The following is a 19,519-nucleotide window of genomic DNA, read 5'->3' on the forward strand; positions in this document are numbered from 1 at the left end:
AAGTCATTACCTTATTAGGAAAACCTCATAGCTGGAGAACATGCCAGAGCTGTGTGATTCCAGGAATGAAAGGGCAATGAAAGAAAGACACATACAGCCTGTGTCCTATAGGGAGATTACTTGTAAGAAGGTTCTTCATATGGGACAACTTAACAATGCTATTTAAGAGTCCATGTTTTAGCAACAAGTCAAGGACATTTAAGTATGTTTACATCAAACATTTCTGCTTTATTGACTATGCAAAAGCCTTTGACTGTGTGGATCACAATAAACTGTGGAAAATTCTGAAAGAGAAGTGCCGGGGGCCAGCATGAGGAACTCCGCCCATGGCAAAGGTCATGAGGAACGAGGCTTGGCATATGCAAAGGCGTGATCAAGCCTCAGGAAACCCCCTGTTCCCGAGCATCTACCCCAAAACCAGAGTCTGTTTTATGCTCTCACCTACACCTCTGACTTTACGGGGGCCTCTCCCCCATAACCGTTTCTCTCAGAGAAAGAGTAAACGTGCAGCTCCAAGGCAATAAAAGTTCTTGGGCGTGACAAGAGTGCTTCAGCTTACAGACTCCTCTGAAGGTTATCTAGCCCACCTGTATAGGTTCCTCTGGCCACATGTAATTGTTTACAGCCTCCCAATCTGAGAGGCACGAGATGTTTTAGACTTACAAAAGGCAAATTCTTTTGGGGAGTTAGAAATTATTAGTATAGTGGGTTGGTTAGGAATTATATTGGTGAAGGGTTTTTCATTTGTTGTGCCAATAATTGCTGCTAATTCCCTACCCTGGGTGTGACAAGGGTGTTTCAGGTCAAACCTCTCTGCTGACAGACTAGCTTGTATGACAGGATTATCCATACTCCTGCCACACGATTGTTTACTACCTCTCAACCATAAACAGCACAGAGAGTTTTGGAGTATTTTGAGAGTCTTAATTAGCATAGGGCCTTTTCTTCTTGTTGAGTCAATGATTGCTGCCAGGCCTCCATATCCTTAGGCACCTGGGAATATATTAATCAATGCATTTGGAATATAGAAAAGGAAATATAGTAGTTTTTAAGGTTAGCAATACTAGACTTTTTGAGTTAATGGATTTTCTCTTTTGTAATAGATCACTGTGCTTTGTTATAAATCACTGTATCCTTGTTATGTAAAAATGTAACTTTATCACTATCTTAAGACTAAATAGATCTTAAGGGGAGCATTGATGAAAGGATTTTCATTTGTTGGGCTGATGTTTGCTGCTAAATCTCCACGTTCCCTACCCTTATAATGAATATAACTAGCATATAGGAAAAACTAACTATTAACCTTTAAACATATAGGAGAAATAAGCATTAACCTTTAAGATTAATCCTGTTAACCTTGGGTTAAATAAATTCCTTTCTTGATTGTAACTCACTACACCCTCGCCCTATAGGAATGTAACTTTATTTGGAGGATGGTGCCTGGTTTAAGAAAAACACCCTTGGAAAAAATAAGTTTTTTGGTTATCAGAAAGAAAGGATCATAAAATGTCAGCAGGTCTCACTCATGGCCAGAAGATGATGTAATATCCCTAAGACCTTTTTAGGTAAAGCACCTGATTTTGATAAAGGTCAGGACTGCTGACCCCCACATGATTCTGTATTCATCCCTATATGTAACAAAAGGTATATAAGCAAACCCAAAATTAAAGAAATTGGATCAGTTTCTGGAAAGACTGATTCCCCCATGTCACTTCTTTCTTGCTCCCGTTTTTCTGGATGAATTCCCATCTGGAGCATGGATGCTATTCCACGTAATCCAAGTTATTCAGCCTCTTTTTCTCCACTAATCTTCCTACTACACTATCCGTTTCTAATCTCTCTATATATCTGTAATTAAATATGTATTTTTTTCAAAGACACCGACTCCGTCCCCCTACCTTCGAATCACCCTGGATCCACCGGGGCTGGACCCCAGCAGAGAAGTATGTAAGTCAGGAAACAACAATTAGAACTGGACATGGAACAACAGACTGGTTCCAAATAGGAAAAGGAGTACGGAAAGGCTGTATATTGTCACCCTGCTTATGTAACTTATATGCAGAGTACATCACGAGAAATGCTGGGCTGGATGAAACACAAGCAGGAATCAAGATTGCCAGGAGAAATATCAATAACCTCAGATAGGCAGATGACACCAACCTTATGGCAGAAAGTGAAGAAGAACTAAAGAGCCTCTTGGGCCACCATCACCCTAATACCAAAACGTGACAAAGATGCCACACATAAAAAAAGAAAACTACAGGCCAATATAACTGATGAACATAGATGCAAAAATCCTTAACAAAATTCTAGCAATCAGAATCCAACAACACATTAAAAAGATCATACACTATGACCAAGTGGGCTTTATCCCAGAGATGCAAGGATTCTTGAATATCCACAAATTAATCAATGTAATTCACCACATTAACAAATTGAAAAATAAAAGCCATATGATTATCTCAATAGATGCAAAGAAAGGCTTTGAAAAAATCCAACATCCATTTATGATAAAAGCTCTCCAGAAAGCAGGAATAGAAGGAACATACCTCAACATAATAAAAGCTATATATGACAAACCCACAGCAAACATCATCCTCAATGGTGAAAAATTGAAAGCATTTCCCCTAAAGTCAGAAACAAGACAAGGGTGCCCACTTTCACCGCTACTTTCAACATAGTTCTGGAAGTTTTGGCCACAGCAATCAGAGCAGAAAAAGAAATAAAAGGAATCCAAATTGGAAAAGAAGAAGTAAAACTCTCACTGTTTGCAGATGACATGATCCTCTACATGGAAAACCCTAAAGACTCCGCCAGAAAATTACTAGAGCTAATCAACAAATATAGTAAAGTTGCGGGATATAAAATCAACACACAGAAATCCCTTGCATTCCTATACACGAATAATGAGAAAGTAGAAAAGAAATTAAGGAAACAATTCCATTCACCATTGCATCGAAAAGAATAAAATACTTAGGAACATATCTACCTAAAGAAACTAAAGACCTATATATAGAAAACTATAAAACACTGATGAAAGAAATCAAAGAAGACACTAATAGATGGAGAAATATACCATGTTCATGGATCGGAAGAATCAATATAGTGAAAACGAGTATACTACACAAAGCAATCTACAGATTCAATGCAATCCCTATCAAGCTACCAGCGGTATTTTTCACAGAGGTAGAACAAATAATTTCACAATTTGTATGGAAATACAAAAAATCTCGAATAGCCAAAGCAATCTTGAGAAAGAAGAATGGAACTGGAGGAATCAACCTGCCTGACTTCAGGCTCTACTACAAAGCCACAGTCATCAAGACAGTATGGTGCTCGCACAAAGACAGAAATATAGATCAATGGAACAAAATAGAAAGCCCAGAGATAAATCCACACACCTATGGACAACTTATCTTTGACAAAGGAGGTAAGAATATACAATGGATTAAAGACAGTCTCTTTAACAAGTGGTGCTGGGAAAACTGGTCAACCACTTGTAAAAGAATGAAACTAGAACACTTTCTAACACCATTCACAAAAATAAACTCAAAATGGATTAAAGATCTAAACGTAAGACCAGAAACTATAAAACTCCTGGAGGAGAACATAGGCAAAACACTCTCTGACATAAATCACAGCAGGATCCTCTATGACCCACCTCCCAGAATATTGGACATAAAAGCAAAAATAAACAAACGGGACCTAATTAAACTTAAAAGCTTCTGCACAACAAAGGAAACTATAAGCAAGGTGAAAAGACAGCCTTCAGAATGGGAGAAAATAATAGCAAAGGAAGCAACTGACAAACAACTAATCTCAAAAATATACAAGCAACTCCTGCAGCTCAGTTCCAGAAAAATAAATGACCCAATCAAAAAATGGGCCAAAGAACTAAATAGACATCTCTCCAAAGAAGACATACAGATTGCTAACAAACTCATGAAAAGATGCTCAACATCACTCAGTATCAGAGAAATGCAAATCAAGACCACAATGAGGTACCATTTCACACCAGTCAGAATGGCTGAGATCCAAAATTCTACAAGCAATAAATGCTGTAGACTGTGGAGAAAAGGGAACCCTCTTACACTGTTGGTGGGAATGCAAACTAGTACAGCCACTATGGCGAACAGTGTGGAGATTCCTTTAAAAACTGGAAATAGAACTGCCTTATGACCCAGCAATCCCACTTCAGGGAATACACACCGAGGAAACTAGAATTGAAAGAGACATGTGTACCCCAATGTTCATCACAGCACTGTTTATAATAGCCAGGACATGGAAGCAACCTAGATGTCCATCAGCAGATGAATGGATAAGAAATCTGTGCTACATATACACAATGGAGTATTACTCAGCCATCAAAAAGAATACATTTGAATCAGTTCTAATGAGGTGGATGAAACTGGAGCTGATTATACAGAGTGAAGTAAGCCAGAAAGAAAAACACCAATACAGTATACTAATGCATATATATGGAATTTAGAAAGATGGTAACGATAACCCTGTATGTGAGACAGCAAAAGAGACGCAGATGTACAGAACAGGCCTTTGATTCTGTGGGAGAGGGAGAGGGCAGGATGATTTGGGAGAATGGCATTGAAACATGTATAATATCATATAAGAAATGAATCACCAGTCTAGGTTCAATGCAGGATACAGGATGCTTGGGGCTGGTGTACTGGGATAACCCAGAGGGATGGTATGAGGAGGGAGGTGGGAGGGAGGTTCAGGAGTGGGAACTTATGTACACCCGTGGCAGATTCATGTTGATGTATGGCAAAACCAATACAGTATTGTAAAGTAAATAAATAACATACATTTTAAAATGAAAAATAAAGAGTCTCTTGATGAAAGTGAAAGAGGAGAGTGAAAAAGTTGGCTTAAAGCTCAACATTCACAAAACCAAGATCATGGCATCCAGTCCCATCACTCCATGGCAAATAGATGGGGAAACAGTGTCAGACTTTATTTTTCTGGGCTCCAAAATCACTGCAGATGGTGTTCACAGCCATGAAATTAAAAGACACTTACTCCTTGGAAGGAAAGTTATGACCAGTCTAGACAGTATATTCAAAAGCAGAGACATTACTTTATCAACAGAGGTCCGTCTAGTCAAGGCTATGGTTTTTCCAGTGGTCATGTATGGATGTGAGAGTTGGACTATAAAGAAAACTGAGCACAGAAGAATTGATGCTTTTGAACTGTGGTGTTGGAGAAGACTCTTGAGAGTCCCTTGGACTGCAAGGAGATCCAAGCAGTCCATTCTGAAGGAGATCAGCCCTGGGATTTCTTTGGAAGGAATGATGCTAAAGCTGAAACTCCAGTACTTTGGCCACCTCATGTGAAGAGTTGACTCATTGGAAAAGATGCTGATGCTGGGAAAGATTGAGAGCAGGAGGAGAAGGGGACAATAGAGGATGAGATGGTCGGATGGCATCACCAACTTGATGGACATGGTTTTGGGTGGACTCCAGGAGTTAGTGATGGACAGGAAAGCCTGGCATGCTGCAGTTCATGGGGTCACAAGGAGTTGGACATGACTGAATGACTGAACTGAACAGAACTGAACATCAAATATAGGGTGTTTCCCTCTTACACTGTTGGTGGGAATGCAAACTAGCACAGTCCCTATGGAGAATAGTGTGGAGATTCCTCAAAAAAACTGTAAATAGAATTGCCATATGACCCAGCAATCTCACTTCTGGGCATACACTCTGAGGAAATCAGAATGGAAAGAGACACATGCACCCCAATGTTCATTACAGCACTGTTTACAACACCTGAAAGCAATTTAGATGTCCATTGACAGACAAATGGATAAGGAAGTTGTGATATAGATACACAATGGACTACTACTCAGCTCTAAAAAAAAATGCATTTGAGTCAGTTCTAATGAGGTAGATGAAACTGGAGCCTATTATACAGAATGAAGTAGGTCAAAAAAAGAAACACCAGTACAGTATATTAATGAATATATATGGAATTCAGAAAGGTGGTAATGACGAATCTATGTGCAAGGCAGCAAAAGAGACATAGATGTAAAGAACAGGCTCTTGGACTATGTGGGAGAAGGCAAGGGTGGGATGATCTAAGAAAATAGAATTGAAACACGTATATTACCATATGTAAAATAGATGACCTGTGCAAGTTTGATGAATGAAGTAGGGCACTCAAGCCAGTACTCTGGGACAATCCTGAGGGATGGGGTGGAGAGGGGGGTGGGAGGGGGTTCAGGATGGAGGGACAATTGTGCACTCATGACTGATTCATGTCGATGTGTGGCAAGACCACCACAATATTATAAATTAATTATCCTCCAATTAAAATAAATACATTTTTAAAACAAATATATGGTGTTTCATAAGCCACACAATAAATGGATTCCTAAATCATTCTGCTAAGTGAACATTCATTTATCTTCCCCCACGCACATAAATGAAAAGCTTATATGCTCCTATATTCATATTTTCTCTAGTAAGAGAAAAATATCAGTGAAGATTTTTGTAGAAAATGAATCAATACACACAGTGACTTATTCCAAGCATCTCTTCCATTTTCAAATACCAGAACATGGCAAAGCACTAACTGTGTTAAGACATATTTACTGAGAAACTTGGTGTCTGACTTACCTGCTGGATTTCTATCAAAGAATGATACCGGAGCTCTCAAAATGGACTTCAACATTTTGTTGTGCAAAGTTTGTGAAGAATTAACAAGGATGTACAAAGCCAACAGAGATCTTGTGACACCAAAAAGGAGACTACATCCAGTTAAACCTGAAATAAAGAAATGTCACTTATAACACAAAATTTCTGCCTTTTCTTCAATGATACTGAAGTACAGCAGGCAGTTTATAAAGATATTATGTATTTTCCTGTATAAAAAGAATTTACATATAAATTTTTATATATAGAATGTGAAATAAATGTTTAGATACATATATAGAATGGATTCTGTAAGAGTTTAATGCATTTACAAAATACATTTATTAAAAAGAATATGAAAATCAGTATTTTCCTTTCACAAAACAGAAACCATGTGTGAAGAAAAAATGAGGTGTAAACTATAATTTCATTCTAAGCTTTCCAAACTCAATTCTAATAAAAACTCAGAAGAAAAATTAATTGTAAAAAGTAGTTAATCATTTTTTCTCCATGTTTCAAATCTCATTATTTACAAAATTTTCCATAATATGAAATTGTGGTATGCTTTGGTACCAGCATGTGAATTAACAGGAAACAGGAGAAATTATTTCAGTTCATTGTACAAAATACCCAGTAGCTTTAAAAAAATAGGAAAATACCATACTAAGTTACAAGTAGAAAATGTCTTAAATAGTTGAATTGCAAGAAAATACAAATTATATCTTAACACAAGATAATTAACCTAAAAGAGCAACTAATCTCACTATTTTATAGAAATAAAAAGTATTTGTAAATGCACATAATTATTTAAACTTACTTTATTAATGATATCAATGAACATTTACTATGCATATAAAAATTAAAATAGCCCTCCAAACATCTCTTGAACCCACGACACTAAGGAAACTGGAAATAACTTCTGTTATAAACATTCCATCAAATATTTTTTCTCCTTCAGCTTTTCACATCACTGTTATTCCAACCCTGAAGCTGTTCGAATTCCTGAATTCCATCCACAGGCATTTGCCTTAGCCCACTATCCTAAATGAATATACAATAAAATCTTTTCCTTCTTCCTTTAAGCCCCCACAGTCCCCCAGTTCAGCAGGTAAACAGCTAAGGGATTTAGGTTTCTTAGCAAGTGATCAACAAAAGAAATACCAAATTTCAATGAGTGGGTTCTTACAAAGATATAATTCACTCTATCTTTGCAGAAAGTTAGTATGCATGTTTCTTGTCAAATATTTTAAAATTTTAGGTGAGGATTTCCTTTTGAAAGTATGAAATGCTATACATATTCTAGGCACTCTTGTGAAAACAGAGCCATGTTAATTAATATTAGTCTGGCAAGCCAGATGTTAAATTAATCACACAATTGGAGGTGCAATAACATTGTTATCTCAAGGTAAGAAAGAGAAGGAACCCTAATCAATTCCCAGACACTGGATTTCTCCCTACTTTGCTTCTCTCTTAAGTAATTGGTGAAGCCCAAGAGATGAGCAGTGTGGCAAAGGGGAGTTTGCATACCTGCAAGGAAACAGTGCTTTTGCTTGGGGGCCCTTGCTGCCAGAGGAATTCATCTAAGTTCAACAAAAGACAGGGTTTATTCAGACAGAACTGGAAAAATTCAAACCACAGGGTGGGGATCCATTTCTAATCCCCTTGTCCATCCATATAATAAGATTTAGATAAAGCAACCCATTAGAATAGACAGTAGCACATGTTTGCAGTGGCTGATTTTCTGAATGTTCAGTTCTAGTTTAACTTCCAAAATCCAGTACAGAGCAAATTAAGAGTCTTCATTCACCTTCTTTTAGTAGATTTTTTAAATAATTATTCCAATTAATTCATAGAGTAAATGGAACTCAGACTCTTATTTGTTGAGGTATTTCTAAATTTCTCCTGGAAGCACTAGTTGCTCACGCAGGCTCCTTGTAAGCACCTCAGACTCTAGTATAATAGACCAGATGATTCAGCTTTACCTGAAAAAATTCCTAAGTACCAGTTCAGATCAAGCATCTCCGTTATATTTCCTTTTTCATATGCCATGATATTCAGACTATGCTGTTCATTTGCCCTATAGAGCAGGGAAGAAAAAAAATATTATGCTATAGATAGAATATACATATATATCAGAAAAAAATTAATCCTGATTTAGGAGATGAATTTAATGCTAGAAAATGGTTCCCAGTTCTAAGGGCCCTATGTCTCTCTACCTTATAGAGATACCATTTGAATCATGACTTTCAGTTCTCAATGTCTGTGAGGAAGCTTCTGAGAGTGAGACATGGAGAGAGACCATGGGAGGGTCACAGTCCAGCAGGAACTGTGATTTTTCTTCAGGGAAACTACATGAGGGTCAGAAGAGGAGACTAAACAACCCCACCCCTCCCCCCTGACTCTGTGGGAGGGTGAGGCTTTGTGTAGACTTCACAGCACTTTGGATCAGAGCAGGAATCACTCACCAGTTTAAAAGCCACCAATCCTGCAGGATGTAGGCAACCTGGAGCAGGAAACAACAGTCACTCAGACACTGACATTACTGAACCCTCACACCCCGCTCACTAGGATGGGGGACAGAAAGGCTCCAGAACAGGGAGACAGTCCTTCCAACTCAGGTCTGTGCCAAGCCCCACACCCAAGGTGACATGCATGTTATATTTTAATATCTCTAAAAGGCATTCATTTTTTTTTCTAGAATCTATCACAAACACACAACACCAATAAGCCTCACTTATTTTGCTACCCAAAGATAGCATATTTGAATGCAAATCCAAGTACCTGCAAAAAAAAGTTGTAGTGTAAATGCTCGGGGTTTTGAAGGAAGACTCTTGACAGGTACTGTGATGGTCAGTTTTCTGTGTCACCTTGGCCATTCCAGTCTCTGATCATTTAATCAAACACTCTCTAGATATTAATGTGAAGGTATTTTTTGTGGATTGTGGTTCATATCTATAATTAGTCACCTTAAGTAAAAATAACCATCAACAATGTGGTGGGCCCCATCCAGTCAGTCGAAGGCTGTAAGAGCACAACTTGAAGCTTCCTGGAGGAGGAAGAAATTCTGCCTTAAGACTGCAGCTCCTGCCTGAGGTTCCAGCCTGCAGGCCAGCTTTTCTGCTTTCAGATTCACCCAGGTAGATCCCACAGCTTCATGAGCCAGTTTTTTAAAAATAAATCTCTTCGTAAACATAATAATAATTAAATAGATACAGTATAAATAGTATGTGAATATCAAGCTAAGGGCACACACCAAAACAAATTTCCTTACGTACCTGAGCTGCTATGCATACTAGAATAAGGAAAATGATGACAGACCAGTGAGCGCCAGCTCTGAAGTAGTTCTTGTAGGTCTTAAAACCAACTTTTCCTTCTAAACGTCTCTCCTCAGACAGTGTATCCTGTATATTCTCAGTCTTGGAGGGAAAAATGGCAGTGAAAGACAAAATTTTAAATAATGAACTACAAAACTACAAAAGTTCAACAATGCCCTAAATTGCAATTCTGTGGCAAAGACAGACACACCTCACATGCTGGTAGGAGTGCAAGATGGTCCATCTCTTATGGGCAGGGTATGGAAATATCTAACCAAACCATATATGCATTGACTCTCGGACCCAGCCATACTACTTCTAGTAATCTATTAGAAATAAGGAAATATCATTTGTACAAGGTTATTCATTGTTGCATGGCTTTGCTTAAAGTAGCAGTGCTCTGTGATGATCTAGATGTTTGGGACGGGGTGTAAGGGGGAAAGGGCATCCAAGAGGGAGGGAATATATGTATACATATGGCTAATTCACTTCATTGCACAGCAGAAAACAACACAACATTGTAAAGCAGTTATACTCCAATTAAAAAATAAATTATATGACTAAAGAATAAAAATAGTATATCATGACTTTCAGCACAAGCAAAACATATCCAATTCAAATATGAATGCAGAAGTTTGTTCCAAAATAACACACAAAATCATATGTAGTTAATGTATCCCTCTAGATGACTTGTGCCACTCAATGATGAAAATATAAATCATAGCTGGTCCTCAAAATACTAGTCAAATACAGTAATCTGAGTTCACACAATGAGTTGGAGTAAGGTGAGTTTGGATAGCAGGAGGACAGCATATGATCTGAATCTATGTGGTTCCTGAATTTCAGTGATTCCTGAGTGCGGAATGTGAGGGACTAATCAGTGTCTACTGTGTGTCAGGTCCTTCGCACACGTTATCTCTGGTCTATCACAAACCTTCTGACAAAAAGGCAAAATATGACAATCAGTCATCTGCAGTGCCAGAACATTCCAATATGTAGGAAAAATAGCTGATTTAATGTGCTCACAGCAGGGGGTCTTCATAGTAAGCCTCTGATGTAAAAGGGAAGCTGGGAGCCATTATAAACATACACCCAGGAATTTATAGCAGTGTACCCACTACTGATCTTGATAAGATTCATCATCCTATACCCAAAGGAGAACCTTGATCAGAGAGCAATTTAATTCTACCAATTCCATGGAATAAGGCCCTAGAAACTTATTTACTTTGAAACAAAGATGTTATGAGAGGAGAAGACTGAACAGCCATCAAAAGCGGACAGACCAGGATGTTGCAGAATGAGAAACTCACATCTTGGTCTTCTGCAGCTGCATCTTTCAACAAGGGTGTGGAAGACTGTTGAGACTGAACTGAAGACTCGGAGGAAGTCTGAGTTCTCATAGTGGGAGATTCAGGAACTGGAGATGGTTCAGCCTCCTCATTCTCCCTCTTTAAAAGGGAAGCAGAATCTACTCCGGATTTCAGTAACTCAGCATAAGTCCCTTTGTGTACCATTTCACCCTAAAATAAAAATTTTAAACTTGAGAGGAATGCACTTGCATTAGATAATACTAATTTAAATACTAATCAAGAAAAGTTAACTGGTATTAAACTATAACTTTTATTAGAAAATATTTCTTAGGTCTGAAATTATGTGCTGGGGGCCAGCGTGAGGAACTCCACCCATGGCAAAGGTCATGAGGAAGGAGGCTTGGCGTATGCAAAGGCATGATCAAGCCTCAGGAAACCCCCTGTTCCCGAGCATCTACCCCAAAACCAGAGTCTGTTTTATGCTCTCCTCCATAACCGTTTTTCTTGGAGAAGGAGTAAACATGCAGCTCCAAGGCGATAAAAATTCTTGGGCGTGACAAGAGTGTTTCAGCTTACAGACTCCTCTGAAGGTTATCTAGCCCACCTGTATAGGTTCGTCAGGCCACATGTGATTGTTTACAGCCTCCCAACCTGAGAGGCATGAGATGTTTTAGACTTATTAAAGGCAAATTCTTTGGGGGAGTTGGAAATTATTAGTATAGTGGGTTGGTTAGGAATTATATTGGTGAAGGGTTTTTCATTTGTTGTGCCAATAATTGCTGCTAATTCCCTACCCTGGGTGTGACAAGGGTGTTTCAGGTCAAACCTCTCTGCTGACAGACTAGCTTGTATGACAGGATTATCCATACTCCTGCCACTAGCACATGATTGTTTACTACCTCTCAACCATAAACAGCACAGAGTTTTGGAGTATTTTGAGAGTCTTAATTAGCATAGGACTTTTTCTTCTTGTTGAGTCAATGATTGTCGCCAGGCCTCCATATCCTTAGGCACCTGGGAATATATTAATCAATGTATTTGGAATATAGAAAAGGAAATATAGTAGTTTTTAAGGTTAGCAATACTAGACTTTTGAGTTAATGAATTTTCTCTTTTGTAATAGATCACTGTACTTTGTTATAAATCACTGTGTCCTTGCTATGTAAAAATGTAACTTTATCACTATCTTAAGACTAAATAGATCTTAAGGGGAACATTGGTGAAAGGATTTTCATTTGTTGGGCTGATGTTTGCTGCTAAATCTCCATATTCCCTGCCCTTATAATGAATATAACTAACATAAAGGAGAAATAAGTATTAACCTTTAAGATTAATCATGTTAACCTTGGGTTAAATAAATTCCTTTCTTAATTGTAACTCACTACACCCTCACCCTATAGGAATGTAACTTTATTTGGAGGGTGGTGCCTGGTTTAAGAAAAAAACACCTTTGGAAGAAATAAGTTTTCTGGTTATCAGAAAGAAAGGATCATAAAATCCCTAAGACCTTTTTATGTGAAGCACCTGATTTTGACAAAGGTCAGGACTGCTGACCCCCACGTGACTCTGTATTCATCCCTTTATGTAACAAAAGGTATATAAGCAAACCCCAAAATAAAGAAATCGGATCAGTTTCCGGAAAGACTGATTCCCCCATGTCGCTTCCTTCTTGCTCCTATTTCTCTGGCTGAATTCCCATCTGGATTCAGCCTCCTTTTCTCCACTACACTATCTCCTACTACACTATCCATTTCTAATCTCTCTCTATATCTGTAATTAAATATGTATTTTTCCAAAGACGCCGACGCCATCCCCACCTTTGAATTCCCTGGATCCACCGGGGATGGACCCCAGGAATTGTGGTTCACAAATCTAGTTCAGCTAGACACAGTACAAGCCTTCTGTTCTCTGCCAAACCAAAAATTGTGTAAGGTGCTGGCAGATATGAAAGAAATGTGTGTTCATGTGTTAAAAATGGAGGCCGTTGAGATAACTACTGTGAGCACTTAGGGAAGCAAAAACTATAGACGTCAGTGGAAGTATCAGTAGAGTTTTTTAGACAATTCAGATAAACTTCATGTGACAGCAGAATTTTTAAAAACAGTCAATTGGAGAAGATATTCCAGGAAACAAACAAGACTGACACAGAGGTGGGCACAAGCACATCTGCATAGGTAAGAGTCACTCATCAAACCTTTGCTGACCATGTCACTGACACAGGAGCATGTGTTCAGCTGGGACAAGACCTGTAAGAAGTAGCTCTGGACAGAGAATCCATGAGCTGTGTCTTCATTGTCTTTATAACTTCCTGACAAACTCAGGAAGTTCTCAACTGCAAATTCAATATTCTTTCTGTTCAAGTCATTAAACAAGAAGGCCATGACACTGGAGTGGTTCTAAAGCCTTGGCAGCAAACCAAAACCTAACCCAAAATCAGTGAGCTCAAATTTGAGAGGAGAACTTAAAAACAACCAATCACAAGCAGAAAACCAGGCCTCCTCAGATCAGGCAACTGCGACTGAACTGAACTGCCAATCTAATCAAGTTCTTTGCAAATACATGACATTTTACTTCAGTTTCCCTCCCTCCAGTTCAATTCAGCTCAGTTGCTCAGTAGTGTCTGACTCTCTGCAACCCCATGGACTGCAGCACACCAGGCCTCCCTGTTCATCACCAACTCCCGAGTTTACCCAAACTCATGTCCATTGAGTCAGTGATGCCATCCAACCATCACATCCTCTGTCATCATCTTTTCTTCCTGCCTTCAATCTTTATCAGAATCAGGGCCTTTTCCAATGAGTCAGTTCTTCATATCAGTAGGCCAAAGTATCAGAGCTTCAGCTTCAGCATCATTCCTTCCAATGAACATTCAGGACTGATTTCCTTGAGGACTGACTGGTTGGATCTCCTAGTATTTCAAAGGACTCTCAAGAGTCTTCTCTAACACCATAGTTCAAAAGCATCAATTCTTTGGTGCTCGGCTTTCTTTATGGTCCAACTCTCACATCCATACATGACTACTGGAAAAACTGTAGCTTTGACTAGAGGGAACTTTGTTGGCAAAGTAATGTCTCTGCTTCTTAAAACACTATCTAGGTTGGTCATAGCTTTTCTTCCAAGGAGCAACTGTCTTTTAATTTCATGGCTACAATCACCATCTGCAGTGATTTTGGAGCCAAAAAAAAAAAAAAAGTCTGTCACTGTTTCCTTTGTTTCCCCATCTATTTGCCATAAAGTGATGGGACTGCATGCCATGATCTTGGTTTTTTGAATGATGAGTTTTAAGCCAGCTTTGTCACTCTCCTCTTTCACTTTCATCAAGAGACTGACTCTTTAGTTCTTCTTTGTTTTCTGCCATATGGGTGGTGTTATCTGCACATCTGAAGTTATTGATAAATCTCCTGACAATCTTGATTCCAGCTTGTGCTTCATCTAGCCCAGTATTTCACATGATGTACTCTGCATAGAAGTTAAACATATAAGGTGACAATATAAAGTCTTGACGTACTCCATTCCTCATTTGGAACCAGTCTGCTGTTCTGTGTCTGGTTCTAACTGTATCTTCTTGACCTGCATACAGATTTCTCAGGAGCCAGGTCAGGTGGTCTGGTATTTCTATCTCTTGAAGAATTTCCCACAGTTTGTTGTGGTCTACACAGACAAAGGCTTTAGCATAGTCAATAAAGCAGAGTAAATGTTTTTCTGGAACTCTCTTGCTTTTTCTATGATCCAACAGATTTTGGCAATTGGATCTCTGGTTCCTCTGCCTTTTCTAAACACAGCATGAACATCTGAAAGTTCTCAGTTCATGTCCTGCTGAAGCCTAGCTTGGAAAATTTTGAGCATTACTTTGCTAGAGTGTGAGATAAGTGCAATTGTGTGGTAGCTTGAATATTCTTTGCATTGCATTTCCTTGGATTGGAATGATAACTGACCCTTTCCAGTCCTGTGGCCCCGGCTGAGTTTTACAAATTTGCTGGCATATTGAGTGCAGCACTTTCACAGCATCATCTTTTAGGATTTAAAAGAGCTCACCTTGAATTCCATCACTGCCACTAGCTTTGTTCATAGTGAGGCTTTCTAAGGCCCACTTGACTTCACACTCCAGGCTGTCTGGCTCTAGGTGAGTGATCACACCATCGTGGTTATCTGAGTCATTAAGATCTTTTTTCTTCTGTGTACTGTTGCCACCTCTTCTTAATATCTTCTGCTTCTGTTAGGTCCCTACCATTTCTGTCGTTTATTGTGCCCATCTCTGCATGAAATGTTCCCTTGGTATCTCTCATTTTCTTCAAGCAATCCCTAGTTTTCCCCCATTCTATTGTTTTCCTCTGTTTCTTTGCACTGATCACTAAAGAAGGCTTTCTTATCTCTCCTTGCTATTCTTTGGAACTCTCATATGCAGATGCTTTCACTATTTTCTAACCCCATGAAACAAGACACAGCTAATTCACTCAGTAGCAAACAAAATATGAGGCCAGAATTTCAGGATGCAAAACCAATCAAAGGAGGGCATCTGGTTAAGGCAGATCAAGTAGAAGAAAGTGCCCCAGGACTCTACCTTTGACCTCTCTCATTCTATCCCCTGAGGTGGTCCCCTGGAAGAAATCCTATGAAACCTTTGGGAACCATCTGATACTGAAGAATTAGAATTTTATTCAAGATATATTATGTCTTGTGCCACTTGAGAGACAAAATGAATACACCTTATTTAATGAAGTTACCACCTTCTACTTAGTATCTGTAAGCTGCACAAGGAAATTACTAGTGGTACAAAGACAATAATTTCACTCAGCAGCCAAGCCCTGACAATTCCAAGGGGACAAGGTGGCATGCCATCCCCCCTCTGATGTGAGAGAGGGATCAGACAAATAGAAAGGATGGACCCCAACTCATCCAGGGGTGCTCTCTAGTGGACAAATTGTTGTTCTAAAACTGAGGATGGTATTCTCAAGAGAAGCAATAAGGGGACCCCAAAACATCTAGGGACTTGCTAAATATGTTATTGTGCTCTCACTATTCTGTACTCCATACTGCCAATGTGGGGTTTTACATACTAGTATCACCTGCTCTGTGGGCTTCCCTGGTAGCTCAGCAGGGAAAGAATCCACCTTCAATGCAGGAGACCCTGGTTTGATCCCTGGGTTGGGATCTAGTATCCCCTGGAGAAGGGATAGGCTACCCACTCCAGTATCCTTGGACTTCTTTGGTGGCACAGATGGTAAAGAATCTGCCTGCAATGCAAAAGACCTGGGTTTGATCCCTGGGATGGGAAGATCCCCTGGAGGAGGGAATGGCAACCCACTCCAGCATTCTTGCCTGGAGAATCCACATGGACAGAGGAGTCTGGGGTCACAAAGAGTTGGACATGACTGAGTGACTAAGCACAGCGCATCATCTGCTCTGCACGTGAAGTTAACTGGTCTCAAGCTTAAGAAATTTGAGCTCCACATTCCCGGAGGAGTGGAGAACAGTCTACACATGGAATTGCTTCAAGAGGTAGAGATGCTGTATTTTAATAATCTTTCTTAGAGCAGATTCATTTGATAAGTGAGAGATTTGGCCATGGGTCTGTTGAAAGAGACAAGGGTTAACAACAGAGGTGCTGAGGCACAGACACAGACAAACCAAGGGGTGAAACATCAAACAATTACCAAGTCTGAAAAGTTCTCACTAATCTCCACCCACTCCCAATCATGTGAGGTATTGTGCACTGAATGGCGGCCCCTTAAAAAGTTGTGTTTAAGCCCTAAACCTGATACCTGTGAACTGACCTTATTTGGAAGCAGGATCTTTGCAGATGCAATCAAGCTAAGATGAGGCCACATTGAAGCAGGGTGACCCTAAATCCAATATGACTGATGTCCCTATGAGAACAGAAGAGACTCAGACAAACAAGGGATAACAGCCATGTGGTATCAGAAGCAGAGACCACAATACTGCAGCTGGAAGCCAAGGAACCCAATGAAAGCTGGTGCACACCAGTGACAGGAAGGAAGGATTCTCCCCTGCAGCCTTCAGGGAGAGCACAGCCCTGCCAGCACCTGGACTGGGGACTTGTAGCCTCCAGAACAGGGAGACAATAAATTTCTGTTGTTTTGAGGACAGAAAGAACAGACCTGTAGTTCCCAACAGGGAGGGAGCTGGGGAGACTTCAAGTGCGAGGTTTTGGATTAGCAGATGTAAGCATTATATATGGAATGGATAAACAACAAGGTCCTACAGTGTAGCACACAAAGAATTGCATTCAATATCCTATAATAAACCATAATGGAAAAGAATATTTAAAAATAAATACATGTATATGTATAACTGAATCACTTCACTGTACAGCAGAAATTAATACAATATTGTAAATCAACTATATTTCAATAAGATAAGTCACCCAGTTTGCGGTGCTTTGTTACAGCAGCTCTAGAAACCGATACCCTTGCCTGAGCCCACACTTCTGTCTTCTCAGCTTTACTAAGACTTCTAACTGCTTCTGCTGCCACCTCTCCAATGACCATCAGAGGAATCTTTTAAATCCCACATCAGACCACATCCTCCTCTGCTCTGGATCAGCCAAGGCTTCCATCTCACTTCTGGGCTCGCTGCCCACTGCTCAGAGACCAGCTGCCTCCATGCCCCCTGCTCACTCTCGTCAGACACGCTGGTCTTGCTGCTGTTCCTCCAACCTGCCAGGTCAGCTCCTTCCTTAAGACCCCCTGCCTCAGATACCCTCTCCCAGGTGACAGCACTGTCCCCACCTTCATGTCACTCAGACCCTGTGAGGCACCAGCTCCTCAGGGAGGAAGCCAGGATGTCACCTTCTTTGTCATATCTGTCCCCATAAAAACAGGAGCCCTGTGAGGGCAGGGCCTTGTCCTCCTGCTGCACAGGCTCCCACACATATTGGAGACATAGAGACCTGGGCAGGGAGACCAGCAATTGGAGACCCCAGCAGAGTGGGCATCTCTGACTCGGTGCTCGGCTACCCAACCTTGCTTCCTGTACTAATGGAAGATGTTCTTCAGGCAAACTGTGCCTGACAATCATGTGGATACAAACATGATTAATTAATATCTCTAATTTCCAAATAATACAATGTGACTTAAATCCTGGAAAAGGAAAACAAAAAGTTCTAAATAATATTGCATCATTATCCTTAACAATTTCACTAGAACAGTGATAATACAGTAGCCTTGCGGTTGCACTTCTATACACTTTAGGCTTTATGTGGCTTAGAGTGTAATAGTGACATTTCTATAGGTGTTTGGATTCATCCTCAAATGTAAGAATACCACCAGCTCTGAGAAGGGAGTGTACAGCTGAGGGAGAAGAGGGTATTTACCATTAATCCAAGGAGAGTGACCTGTTGGGAGGCCTGGCTTTCAACACACCTAAGTGTTAGCAAGTTCCACAGACTTCTAAAAATTACTTACCTTTTCCAATAGCAGAATTTGACTTGCATCTTTTAGGTACTGCCACTGATGAGTAACTAAGATTGTGATCTTCTCATGCAAGACTTGGCAAATACACCTACAAATATAAAAGGTACAGTATGTAAAAACATGAATAGGGGTGCTTCCAATTGAAAACACATATTTTGAAAACATAATGAGACAAAGACAACACAGGAGTGAAGATCCATGGTTTAAATACCAAATAAATTATACAAACCGAAGAAAGGCTGAGCACCGAAGAATTGATGCATTTGAACTGTGGTGTTGGAGAAGACTCTTTAGAGTCCCTTGGACTGCAAAGGAGATCCAACCAGTCCATTCTGAAGGAGATCAGCCCTGGGATTTCTTTGGAAGGAATGATGCTAAAGCTGAAGCTCCGGTACTTTGGCCACCTCATGCGAAGAGTTGACTCATTGGAAAAGACTCTGATGCTGGGAGGGATTGGGGGCAGGAGGAGAAGGGGACAACAGAGGATGAGATGGCTGGATGGCATCACTGACTCGATGGACGTGAGTCTGAGTGAACTCCGGGAGTTGGTGATGGACAGGGAAGCCTGGCGTGCTGCGATTCATGGGGTCGCAAAGAGTCGGACATGACTGAGCGACTGAACTGAACTAAACTGAAGTACCAATATAAAGTAATACATCTGACTAGGTCCTCAAATTCATCAGCAGCAAACCTGAATCCAGCTCTGCTAAAAAATTCTAAAAACCAGTCCAGTGAAGGAGGCGCAAACAGCTAGGTGTTTTTTTTCCTCAAAAAACTCATCAATTATTTACATGTTTCATGATGATAAACAA

The 19,519-nt window shown here is 39.9% G+C and overlaps 1 protein-coding gene across 2 annotated transcripts in view; it reads right to left on the reverse strand.

The window, feature by feature from the left end:
- LOC102179751 (multidrug resistance-associated protein 4-like) overlaps positions 1-19,519 on the reverse strand; it is a 607,813-nt gene that overhangs the window by 389,681 nt on the left and 198,613 nt on the right. The window contains exons 14-19 of one of the 2 annotated variants that reach the window (XM_018056445.1): positions 18,699-18,795; positions 11,275-11,484; positions 9,926-10,066; positions 9,116-9,153; positions 8,633-8,727; positions 6,636-6,782 (exon numbers count right to left, since the gene is read on the reverse strand). In XM_018056445.1, coding sequence (XP_017911934.1) covers positions 6,636-6,782; positions 8,633-8,727; positions 9,116-9,153; positions 9,926-10,066; positions 11,275-11,484; positions 18,699-18,795 — 728 coding nt within the window. The remainder of the gene's footprint in view (positions 1-6,635; positions 6,783-8,632; positions 8,728-9,115; positions 9,154-9,925; positions 10,067-11,274; positions 11,485-18,698; positions 18,796-19,519) is intronic. The other variant, XM_018056446.1, reaches the window with a different exon arrangement.

The sequence above is a fragment of the Capra hircus genome, chromosome 12 (genome assembly GCF_001704415.2).
Source record: "Capra hircus breed San Clemente chromosome 12, ASM170441v1, whole genome shotgun sequence".
NCBI classification, from domain to species: domain Eukaryota; kingdom Metazoa; phylum Chordata; class Mammalia; order Artiodactyla; family Bovidae; genus Capra; species Capra hircus.